Source organism: Spermophilus citellus (assembly GCF_964194105.1).
Source record: "Spermophilus citellus genome assembly, chromosome: 4".
Taxonomy (NCBI): Eukaryota; Metazoa; Chordata; class Mammalia; order Rodentia; family Sciuridae; genus Spermophilus; species Spermophilus citellus.
In genome coordinates, this window is record NC_138185.1 from 55,040,291 (window position 1) to 55,053,052 (window position 12,762).

The window sequence follows — 12,762 nt, forward strand, 5'->3', positions numbered from 1 at the left end:
CGTGGCAATTCACAGTGGCTTCCTTCCCCACTCCCCCAAGCACAATAAAAACCACCTGAGGAGACTCTTAGGACCCACCTCAACCCCTCCAGACCCACCAGCAGAATGCTCCGGTGCTATGCCCACACCAGCCCTGGCCTCACTTCTGGAGCAGGGGCTTGATCTTGAGTGACCCAGCTCTCTAAGAGCTCCCAAGGCAGCTTTCAAGGCAGTGGGTCATATTCATCCTGTCCCCCCATTTGTAGCAACTTGGGAATTCAGGAAGCCTGCCCCCTGCATCATGTACTGAGGGACAAGGACAAAGTTGGAGAACAAGGCTTTATAGGAGTGGGAGTGTGTTTGCGTATGTGCTACTTTGCTTTCCAACATTCGTGCTTTCCTGCATTGCTTGTCATGGTTTATTTTGGATTGACTTTTACTCTTTGGGCTGTTGGGGGAAATTTTAAAGACAGTGTAGAAATGGGAAAGATGATAATAAGCACAGGTCACATTTTCTTTCCAAGGATTTTCTTCCAAATCAAGAGACTACACCCCGAGGCTGTTGCCAGAATTTCTGATGACTGATAAAATTCGAGGTGGTGGGTCATGTTTGTTTATTGTAAGTGAGGAGACCTCAGGGTCTAGTTCGGGTTGTTTTCTTCCCCCACTATGTAAAACTCTTCCTCTTCAGGAAACAAGACTTTGTGTTGTAATGCTGACAATATGGTCCCATTTACCAATCTTACCGCATGCCAGGCACACGTTAGCTCTACATACATCATCTCATTGAATATGCAAAACAAGCTGTGCAGAAGATGAGAGGTGACAGGTTACGTGACATGTCTAAGCTCCTACAGCTGACAAGAGGCAGGGAGGAAGCCAACCCCAATTCCAAAGAAGTAAAGTTGATTCTAAAAATAACCAGTTATCATCTGGCTCCCAGTGCTTGAAGAAGACAGAAACCATGACTTCATGGGTGCAGAGTGGGGGAGACTTAAGAAGAACTAAAGCAACTGGGCCTGATTTTCAGACAACTTCTAAAGTATTTTACAGAAGAATGATGTTTTGGCACCAGGTCTTGGGTTTTTTCCCTGTGATGGGAAGAACCTTTGAAATCTCCATTTTGCTCTCTGAGATTACAAGTTCATATGTACACAGCTGTTTGAGGGTAGCAGGCATCACCAGCAACAGCAGCTTCAGCTTCTTAGCTTTTAGCCCAAAAGCCTGACCCATCAACTTTGAGCTGAACTGTGAAATGACACGTGATGTTCTAAGTGATAGCAGGTAATACCAACCAGCTCATGTGGGGACTCACTCAGAAGTATTGGAGAGCTCCCCCGACATTTTCCTTATTTAAAAAGAGCACCACCTCTGGGGACTGGGTAATTGTAGCTGTGCTACAAGAGGAGACCAGGGGCTTCCCACCATCTCAGGCACTTTCTGACTCCTAATCTGGAGCAAGATAGTTGCAGAGAGAGCCTGCCATTCTTCCAACTCAGTGGCCTTTCCTGATGAAAAGCAGCCTCTTTCTGAACCTGCAGCTGTGCCCAAAAGGCCAGATAAAGACACTTTTTGACCTCCTTTTTGTCGTCTCCCTCGTTACTGAAGCCAGAAGAGATCAAGTCTAAGACAGACTCACCCCTTTTTCACCACCACTCACCTCTGTGCATGAGGTTGTTATTCTTTCTTTGGTTGCTTGCTTCACTTTTAAGTTCTCCTGCCTTATTTTTTCAATGCAGAAATCCCACTTCAATGTCTGTTTTTCCAGAGATTTCTCCAAGTCCAGCTTAAACTTCTACTTTACTTCTAACCACTTTTGGATGGCTGAACTCTCTGGTTGCCTTATCATCACAGTGGCTGAGACTTCTGTCTGCCCGGATCCCCTATCCAGGAAGCCTCACAGAGGCTCTATGGAAACCTTGCTGGGTTTAGAATACATCTTTTCACTCACTTGCTTTTGATTTCTTTCTGTCCAAGTAATAACTAACTATAGCTATAGTGCCACTGCCTTTGATCTGAAAAGTGCAACCCAATTTGATAAGGACAACTAACGGGCCATAAGTGTTTTGCCCTTGAAGGAGAGACCCCAAGTTCAGGGCTTTGCTCGGGTGACTGGACGCGTTCTCCTCTGGGGTGGAATCATCGTGACTTCTTGCATATTTGGCTTCATTTCTCTCTCAAATATAAACAGAAGCCAGCTTTTTTAAAGGAGCATTTCACAAGGGTGAACACAAAATAATAAATGGCCAATTCAGAAGGCAGATCATAAGTGTTCTTCTCAAAACTCACTTTATAAAAGGCACAATTCTAGCTCAGCCGTGATAGGAACGATTCCTGTGGTTGGGCTCTGGGCTCTTCTGAAGCCCATTATGACTACCCTATTCATAACATTGCTATCGCTGCGGAATTCTTTGGCGAGTGACGCATGGTTCAAGAAAGGAGAAGCAATATTTTTTCTTTTCTCTCTCCCTCTATTTTTTTTTTAAAGAATTCTTGCAGAGGTAGACTTTCCAAGGGGGAACTCAGGACCACAAGTCCATACCACCTCCAAAAGAAGACAAAGGCTCTCCTTAGAAAAGATTTCTATGTAGAAAAGTCTTCAGACAGAAACCCATTGAGGTGGCCAGTTGCCAAACCCATCCTGTTCCTGCCTTCCCCATGGAATCTCATGGATGTGGAAACCTTTAAAGGTTCAGTCCTCTCTACCCAGGCCAGCAGCAGGCTGCATGCCCATCTCAGTGTCAGAAGGCTTAGTGAAGGCCGAATCTAAACATGGTGGTGTAGTCCCAGCTCCTTCTCCCTGAAATTGCAGAACCCCCTCGGGATCTGAGCATCTGGGGGATGAGGGACGTGATAGTGGACTTTCTGGCTCCAACTCAGCCAGGCTTCCCAGAGCTGCTTAATGAAAAAGAAGGAAGCTGTGGCAAACATGCAGAGTATCTCAAAGGACCTAAGGGCCAAACGAGGGTCTGGGCCCAGGGCCTCTGAAAATGTCAGGACCTTCCTCCATGGCCTCCACTGTCCTGACCAGCTGTCCCCACTGCAGACCGTCTCTCATAGCTTGTCTGTGTGCAGGCTGATAGAGCAGCCCACAGCACCTCTTAGGTCAATCCACATCCCTTATCCAAATCCTCTGGGGCCAGGTATGGTTCTGAATTAGAGGATTTTAAGGTTATAAAGGTAATAACAGTACATCAACCAAATATGAATATACCTGGTGAGATCCTGGGAGCCACCCTGTGGTAAGACATACAGATATCTCTACCAGGAAACCTAAGGAAAGCCTCACTGAGGAAGATACTAACTCGTGTTAGTCAAGGATGATTTTGCTTCCAAATATGTTTGCAAGTGTTTCCAAATATAAAGAAACACTTGAAATTTTCAAAGCTTTTTATATTTCTTTATTTAAGAGCTTTTTATTTTTCCACAAGCCTTCCTTGGGGTCCATCAACCATGAGGATAAATAAGCTCTTTATATCTAAATTCCAGTACTGAGATCTCAGGAGAGAGGCTCTGATTGATCTGGCCACAGTTAGGTAATCACTCTTGGTCCAGTCAACAGAGCTAACCATCAGGCCCTTGAGAAGCCAGTTTGCCCACAGACAGACCATTCTTGGTCAGGATTTCATCTCCGCACACACCAGCCATGCAGGAGACTGGAGGAATGCTCCAAGTGTCTTTCTTTTAAGCGTGTGACTGTATAACGTTTGAGAAGATTTGACCACTTTCTGTATTACTAGAGATATAAGAGTATTAACACTGCTCAAAACTGAGACTCACCATCCCATGTTACTTATTAGGGTATTTAATCTCTGAGATTAATTTTCTTAACTATGAAAGCCTAAAGAGGAATATAATAGAGAGTTCTGAAGAGCTCTGACCACCTCCTCACATTTCAAAAAGGTTATATCCTCAGTCCCTCTGGGAGATAGTGCTGGAGGTGGGGATCACTCTGAATTGTGAGTGGCATCCTTAGAAAAAGAGATAAACAAATGGAGGGAGTTCCACCCAAGCCAAGGAAGGAAGCCACACCTCTGGACTCTGATCTATAGCCCAGGTAACCTAGACTGCCAGGGACATGGAGGGAAGTGTCTATTGGGTGAGAGAGTCAAGTACAGCTGGAGTAGAGTGTACCTTCTTGCCTGGGGTCATGGCCAGTATCCATTAACTGAGGTTACTCCTCCTGCTTGTAGTGTCTACTTGTCTGATTCTCATACCAAAAGATTCAGACAAGCCACCTTCCTTCCTTCCCAGACTGGTTTTACCAACTTTCCTCAAACTAGCCTCTACTTTTCTACCCATATCCCTTTTCCATTTCTACTTGAATGAGAGTATACACTCAGAAACTAGAAATATCTGTGAACCTAGTGACTTATTTTCAGCAATGTCATTTTGCCCCTGGTGTTTTGGTCCCAAGAGTTGTGCATTCAGAGAGTGGGTGGTGATGATAGAAAGAGAGCTGGGCTGGAGTGAAGAGGTCGGGTGTGGCCTGATGGCTGAGGCCCCATGAATGCACGTTCCGTGTGCTCCACATGTTCTGTATGCTTGTCTGTATTATAGACAAATGAACAGCATGCACCTGAAATGTGTAGACAACTTAGCATGCTGTCTGGCATATAGTTGATCATAAATATTATATATGATTTTGCCATAATCAATACCATTGCTATGGAATATCATTTACTCCCAGTATTGAGTTTGGACTTCAGCCTAATGGTAATTAACATCCACAGTTTCAAAGCCCTTTGATTAAGGGACAGTTCTTTACAGTGAAACTTTAGGGTTAGCACAATATGAGCAGTAGACACCCCAGCCCATTCAGACTAAAGGGCTGTGTTGCTTGATCTCCCCCTGTGGTTCCTACAGATGCTCACAGGGAACCTCAAATGCTCCCCCACCAAAACACCTCAGTAATATTGTCAGATGAGCTTCCTAGAAGTCAATTTCAATTTATGTCTCTATCTTCCATAGTTCTACTGGCCGCTTCCTTGGGCCATTCTCTCCAAATGGAGAGCCAGCCACCCACAACCTGCCAGCATAGGAAATGAGTCATTCCTTCTAGGGTTAAGTCCAGCCCTCCCAGAGCTCATTCATTTCATGGGACTTGCCACATTTTACCTTATCCAGGATTTGTTCCATTCTTATCCTTTTTTTTTAATTTTTAAATTTTTTTTTCAGAGAGAGATTTTTCAATATTTATTTTTTAGTTTTTGGTGGACACAACATCTTTATTTTATTTTTATGTGGTGCTGAGGATCGAACCCAGCACCCCACGCATGCCAGGCGAGTGTGCTACTGCCACATCCCCAGCTCCATACTTTGTCCTTGAGACCAGTAGGGCCTCAAAAAGGATGCTTTATTTATTCTTCTTTCCCCAGCAGAGCCTACAGAGTACCTCGTGTGAGGGAGGGGCTCAGGCCAAGCTTGTTGGATGAGTAAGTGTTGAAGCATCATTATGTTGCCAGTCTACGGAGTTTTTTCCCCACAGTGAGCTGAAAGAATTGAATTGAGCACTTCCTTCAAATCCCTGGAGCTTCTTTCTAGTTCTTTAAGATGATCTCCCTCTGAATGGGTTGACCAGTGACTGTCATCCAATCATGAAAGATCAAGACAGCATCTGTGTGACAAGGACCCTCCAGCTAGAATGCCAAGGTCCTCCAAGTCTACATAAGCTACATAAGCTCTTCTATGTCCATGCCTTTGCTCAACCCAGACCCCCAGAGGGACCCACTGAGAAAGGCTGATAGTGTAGAAAAGGGCCCAGCAAGGCAGCAGAAAGGTCTTTCTCTCTCAGGAGGTTTCCTTTGTGATATAATACCATGAATGGCATTAAGATTAGGTCACTGTGAGAGAAAAGGTCTGTTCCTCTTGCTCAGGTACAGAAAATAAAATCTAATCATCTGTTAAAAAAATATTTACCAATTCCTCCTGTGAGTTTAGGTTTTAGACCTAGTCTGGTCCCTCTCCCGTCCAAGGATTCCCATCTCATCCGTGCTTCAGACTGAAAGCATAGGTTAAGAATTCCTTATGCCAAATGCTTTGGACCAGAAGAGAATTTTTTTTCTTTGATGTGAGGATATTTACATATACATAGTGAGATATCTTGAGGATGGGAACCTAATCTAAATATAAAATTAGTGTTTCCTATTCACATAGCCTGAAGGTAATTTTACACAGTGATTTTAGTGTGCCTGAGTTTTGACTCTTGCTACTTCATGAGGTCAAGTGTGAAATTTTCCATTTGGAGCACCTTGGATTTTGGATTTTCAGATTAGGGTGCTCAACCTATAATTAAAATTCATCCTGTTTCCATGTGCAATGGGGCCTGCCTTGTAAGAATAGGTTTATGTATGGAATTTGTTCACATAATTATAGGACAACAAGGGGCTTTAAAGGAAATGTATGGAAAGTGCACATAGAGGGGCCTGTCCTCCATGTCAGAGCAGGTAGGAGAAGTGAGAGCTCTGAGCTAGAAGTTTCCAGGGTCGTGGGAGATTTATAGAAAACCAAGTATAAGGATGGATTTGCAGGCAGAGGAAACAACCTAGGCAAACTTATGAGAGCCAGACACTCACATGATTCCAGGAGCAGCGGGAACCAGAGTTTCCATTCTGCCTGGTGACACAGCCAGTGGTCCCTGTGTCACCTTTCTGTACCTTATTCCTGCTCAGTTTCTTCTAGGACCCTTATGCCTCATACCATAGCTCTGCAGCTGTTACCCAGCCGCTGGGGCAACCCTAAAGCTTTTAGTGAAAGCCACTGTCATCAAGACCCCATGGATCTCATTGCACTCACCCAGGGACATTCTCATTCACCTTCCCCTCCTTCCCTGCCCCCACTCTAGCAGTGGCTCCTGGGCTCACCCTTAACACACAGTCACCTTGCATAGAGGTACCTTTGTTCACCTGATGTGTTTATTTGTAAAGGATAAAGAAAATCTGGAAGAAAACCCACACTGTCAGTTACCTGAGTCTGAGGGTGTTGACCCATGTGCTGTGTCAGGTGTTCAAAGGAGCTGGTACCTGTATCTGAAGATGCACACAGAGCTTCAGGGACTTGTGTCTACCTTGCCAATCGTTTCCTTGGGCTTGCCCATCGCCCATGTGTGCCTCTTCTTGCAAGGCCCACATGTTTTTCCCCATGTCAACATCTGCCAATCTTTCCCTCCTCAGATAAGCCGTGTGAGCTCTACTGCTCACCCCTTGGGAAGGAGTCCCCGCTGCTGGTGGCTGACAGGGTCCTGGATGGCACTCCCTGTGGACCCTACGAAACTGACCTCTGCGTGCACGGCAGGTGCCAGGTGATGTGCTTTTCCTTATGTCCTTAGTGGGGCCTTGGAGAGAGGATCCCTCTCCCCAAAGGGGGATCATGGTGGAGTCAAGCCATGGTGGGAGGTTGGGGGAGTGGATTTCTCAAGGAGGCACCTGATGGTCCTCCTTTCAGCAGCCAGCTGCACCTGGCCCACTCCCCTGCCCTGGGCAGTGACTGAGCCTAAAGCCCAGATGGAATCAGATGACTGAAACGGCAGCAGCATAACCATCTCAAAGCTTTTTCAATTGCTTTAGATATCATGACCATAAAAAAGAGCCGGTAGGTGTTAAAATGAGAATGGAGGATGAATGGAGAAGCTGTGTTCTGTTTAGCTGCAAAAGGTTTAGTGAAACTAAGCAACCACCATTGACAAGTTTAACTACCCAGGGAGGTGGATATATGCCTGGCTTTGGGGAGCACTCCACTCATTGGTATATAGACCCCAAACCTATCAAAATGGGTTGTTAGAACATTGAGAAATTAAGAGAAAAACCAAAATTTGAAGGGCGTTGGGAAAGAGGAGAGGAAGGAAGGAAACACTCCCTGACCACTCAGATCAATATGAGCATATAGAGGAGCCAAGGAACCCTGGTGTCTGAGTCACCGTGGCTGCTGTAACAAAGTCCCATAGACGGGCTGGCATATCAATAATAGAAGTTTATTACAGCTCTGGAGGTAGGGAAGTCCAAGTCAAGGCTTTGGCTGACTTGGTGTCTGAAGAGGGCTTGTGTCTATAGATGGTGACTCTTGGTCCGTCCTTAGAGGGGTAAGGAAGCTCTCTGGAACCTCTTTTATAAGGGCAATGATCCCATTATGAGGGCTCTGCCTTCATAAACCAATCACCACCCGAAGACTCCCACCTCCTGGGAGTGAGACTTTCAGCACAGGCATTTGGAGGACACCAACATTCAGAGCGTAGCATCCAGGAACCCTCCTTCCTCAGCTGCAGTCGCTTGGTCTTGTCATGGCTACAGCCACATTCCCTCAACTGTGCCTCAGCAGGTGAGCCCACCATGAGCTGTTGGAGATGGTGGCTCAGAATCACCATGCCTTTGGTATAGGATGGAAGACGAGGGCTTCCAATTTTCACACTTCCTTTGGCCTCCATTCACCAACCCCTGTGAGTCTAATCAAGGAGTTCACTCGCCGAGGGCCATCAAGGAATTGGAAAATTCTATGCATCAGTTCTATTAGAAAAAGAAAAACTGATTCCCAGACACCACATGGCTCTTCCTGCTTCAGTTTCTATACCTTCCAATGCTGACACCTATCCTTAATGCTTAGTTTCAAGGATATCTTCATAGTATTTGAAAAAATGGGAATCCCTGGGATCATGGTGGGGAGACACTGTTGTCCTCACTTGATTGTGGGTATACACAAGTTGGTGAATAAGCTTTGGGTCCACTGGCCCATGCAGGAAGGCAGCAGACCTTCTTTAGTCTCTTTGCTTCCCCATTGCCTAACACAGTGTGTAGACATCAGTGTTTTGTGAGCTAACCAATGTCCAGGCCCCTTTGGCACTACCTCACTTTGTTATCAGATACAGATAAGTGTCGCCAATAAACACTTGGTGCTGAGAGTCTTGGCAAGGCAACCCACCAGGAAAGAAGACAGCAATGAGTTCCTGGATGGGGTGCTCAGGGCTGCTTCCTTGCTGCAAAAAGTGATCTAGAACCTTCCTTTTGGACAATGTGAACAGGATTCTTATGGTTATTACTGAAAAGAAGCAAGGCTGACAGTTATTGGTAAGCCTGCTGGCAAGCGAAGTGCAGGGTTTGTTTTCTTCCTAAACTGCACGCTTGCCTGGGCCACCCTGCTTACTGTTGTGTTATAGACTAATGCCCTAATTCATTTGCTAACAACCTCCCAAATCACAGATCTTATACCTTTAGAGCTGCACCAGCTCAGCAATCCCAGATCCCTTGACAGCATCTTCTATAGTATTCACGCCAATGGGGAGACATTTCTCAGAAACCTGAAATTCTCTAGCCAATTATGAGAGACAATTTCAGGTCCTAGTGGTCTATGCCAATGGGCCTCTTCCATGACCTTATTTTTAATCCCAACCTTTTTATCTGGGGAATTGTCCCTGTAGCTTGACAGTGGAACTGTCAGTCCTCTAGTAAGTGGAACAAGGGCAAAATGTCACTCATGCCATTTGAGTAGCCTTAAATCTGTGGAGGTCTGGTACCATGAAACCCAAGCCTATTCTGCTATTTTGTGGTGTCTTAGCCAATTTGGGCTGCAGTAGCAGAATACCACAGCCTGAATGGCTTTCAAAAATCAGGCATTACTTCTTAGTGTTCTGGAAGCTAGAAGTTCAAGATCTACGTGTTTGCATGTTCGGTTCTGGTTGAGGCCCTTCTTCCAGGTTGTAGACTGCTCAATTGTTGTATCCTCATGTGGTGGCCTATTCTCTTAAAGGCACTAATCACATTCACAAGGGCTCCACCCTCATGAACTAATCACCCCCAAAGGCCCCATCTCTAGATACTGTCATGTTGGGACTTGACATATTCATTGGGGACAGGGGCACAAACAATCAGTACATTGCTGATGTGATAGGAATGACATTAGGGTACATGTCTTCCCATTCCTGGATGCTACTCCATCCCCATGGAACCCTTTTCTAGTAAATCTACAGTGCCTCAGCCACTGTCACCATCATTGCACTTGTTATCAGCTGCACTGAGCCTATGCTAACCAGTGAGTGGGCACAGAAATGTAGACGATGGCATCTTTCCCAATGCTCCCTGGCATGTGATGCTTCTCCGTAGCCTCACCATGCCAGCAAGGAGGCTGCACCTGTGCCCTTTCTTCTGGATGAATATGCCCTGTTGGCCAGCTGCCTCAAAGCATCCCATTTGTTCTAGCAAAAGGGCCACCTCCTCATAGGTGGCAGCAACACCTGCCTGCCAACACCTCACAAGATTAAAACTCTGAGAAACAGTTTGCTTTCTGAAAGAATTTATACTCCATCTGCCATTTTTCTAACACTATTCTTTTTTAGACAGGTGAAGATTAACCTTAGTTTACTCTTCAGTCAAATCTCACAGAACTCCAAATTATTAAAGGTGTAGTGAATGAAGTTTATCCTAAAATTTTGAGCATACTTAAGATTATAAGTTTAATACAAATACAGTATTTATGCCTCATTCCAGTAACTGCCAGCATGGAATGATCTGCATTCCTGTGGTACCAAAGAATGAGTAATGCAAGGAAAATTGGTTAAAGAAAATAATAGTAATCGTAATTTAAGGGGGAAAAAAACTAACAAATCTAGTGAGCAGAGGAGCTGTATTTATTCACAGATGTATTATTTGATTGCAATGGAGAAAAGGTAGAAACCATTTACATTTTCTTTTAGAGAGAAGTTACAAAAATACTGCCATTGTTTGCTTACTCACTTTTCCCTATGTTCCCTGAAACTATAAATTTTACTATTTTAGGGTAGCTAAGGAATCCTGGGAAATTTTAGGGAACACAGTAACTAGTTGGTCGGATGCAAGGCTTCAAAATGGCATTGTGAGTAGATTCCACTAAGCTCCAAATAGCAGGCTGATTCAAACCATAATATGAAACATGGAAATACCATTTTATTCCATTTTTATGAATAAGTTGTTTCACTTCAGTGAGTCACAAATTGCTTAACATGCTGAAATTCAACTTAACAGCACTCATAAAAGTGGGAGGGAATTGGGGGAAGAAACAAACATATTTTCAACATGCCTTATAAATCAGGAGTCCTATCATCCATGATTCTAGTGTTGGACTCCAGAAGCAAAAAACCCAAGGCAACAAGTCTCTGATATATAACTTGCTTCTGGAACTACTAACATAAACTGGGTAGGTCAAACAGACACATGACTTTGGAGAGTGGATAGATCCAGATAAGCCTGAGACCCAAATATTCTTGATTTTCTTGAACACTGTTTTAGCTGATACACACTGTAGTCAGCCTACTCTGATGAGGGGCATACTTCCTTGGGACCATGATTTGTACATCATACCAATGAACCAAACCAAAATACTTGTAAGCTTCTTCAGTGGAGGAAGTATGTCTGATCAATATGTGTTCCCCTGTGAGCTAGCTTCCAAGTAAAGTTTTGAAAAAATATATATTTGAAAATAATATATATTTGATATATATTGAAAAAAGAACAAAATGATTAGGTAGATAAGGGAAGGAATCAACTGCTCTTAGGACGTTAGTGATCCTAGAATCTGGAGTGCATGTCAATGGACCATTTTCATTCTCAAGATTTATTGGCCTCCATTTTGTTTTCAAAGGTCTACCCAGTAAGTCAAATTACTGGTGGAATATGGGTCTATCTGGTGGGAATAGGAGAGAATTGTAAGAGACTCCGGCCTCGGAGTACTCTATGTGAAGAAGGAGTAACAGACATGCAGGACAGTGGACTAGGCATGCATACTTAGGCTTGTATTTCAATAATGCCCTCCTACTTGCTGCTTTTGATACTTTATGACCCTGTGGCTGGTATCTCCAGCCTGTGGTTGCCAAACCTTCATGGATAAACATTTCCATCCAGAACCCCACATCAAGGAATATATACCAAATACAAACTGTATCAATGAAGAAAAAGAGGCCTGTGGACAAAAGAAATTCTCCACCTCTTTCTGGAGGTCAAAGTGAATGGAAGTGTCATTGCTGGAGCAGAGCAACAGAGGCCAGAATGGATGCAATGGAGAGTTGTAACCAGAAAGAAAGCAGAAGTTAAGAGCCTTGGACTTAGGAGTGGTGGGTAGAAGTGAGAGTTGGCTAAAAATAATGAGCTGAGCCAAGGGCTGCATACTATATGGCTACCCATGCCCGGCCCTGCAGGTAGATCATGGCAGTTGCTTGGTAAAATATCAAGAGGCTGCCTTCTGAAGTATGGGTTAAACTGTTCAGAGAAAGTCAGAGCAGGAGATGTGGCCTCTGTTGCTCAAATAAGCCTCTTACCCTTCTTAGCTGAGGAATACACTCCAGCCTCCCTCCCACCAGTCCTAAAAGGAAGTCTACCATGCAACCCTGCCCACCCTCAATTACAGATCTCCCTCCATCCATCCTTCTGTTCCTCTTTCCCCAAAATGAGTGTCCAACTAGCGATTATCAGCTATTTGAAGAAAACCAGCAGCATGGATGAGAAAGACCAAGAAAAATAAACAGAAAAACTGACCCTGGCAGAAACTTGAGATAATTATGGAATCAAACAAGCATGTGAGCAAAATAATAAAGTAATTTTGAGACATGGAAGAACTCTGAAATTTTATTTTCCATTCTAGAGAAATTATGTATAGTTTAGCAAAACAAGAATGAAGTCAAGAAAGAAGATGATGAGCACGACAGGCCCTGGTAGAAATCACCCAGGAGCCCATAATCCTGACATGACGGCTGCACAGCAGGCCTGAAATCTGCATTCAGTTAAAATTCAAACAAGAAATCAGGGGTCTCCCTCCAACCAAAGAGAT

General features: G+C 44.3%; 1 protein-coding gene across 2 annotated transcripts in view; it reads left to right on the top strand.

Moving 5' to 3' along the window:
- The window catches only part of ADAMTS17 (ADAM metallopeptidase with thrombospondin type 1 motif 17), a 366,835-nt gene that overhangs the window by 240,761 nt on the left and 113,312 nt on the right, over positions 1 to 12,762 (top strand). For both annotated transcript variants that reach the window (XM_081292254.1, XM_081292253.1), the window contains exon 14: positions 7,152 to 7,279. In XM_081292254.1, the coding sequence (XP_081148380.1) occupies positions 7,152 to 7,279 (128 nt within the window). The remainder of the gene's footprint in view (positions 1 to 7,151; positions 7,280 to 12,762) is intronic.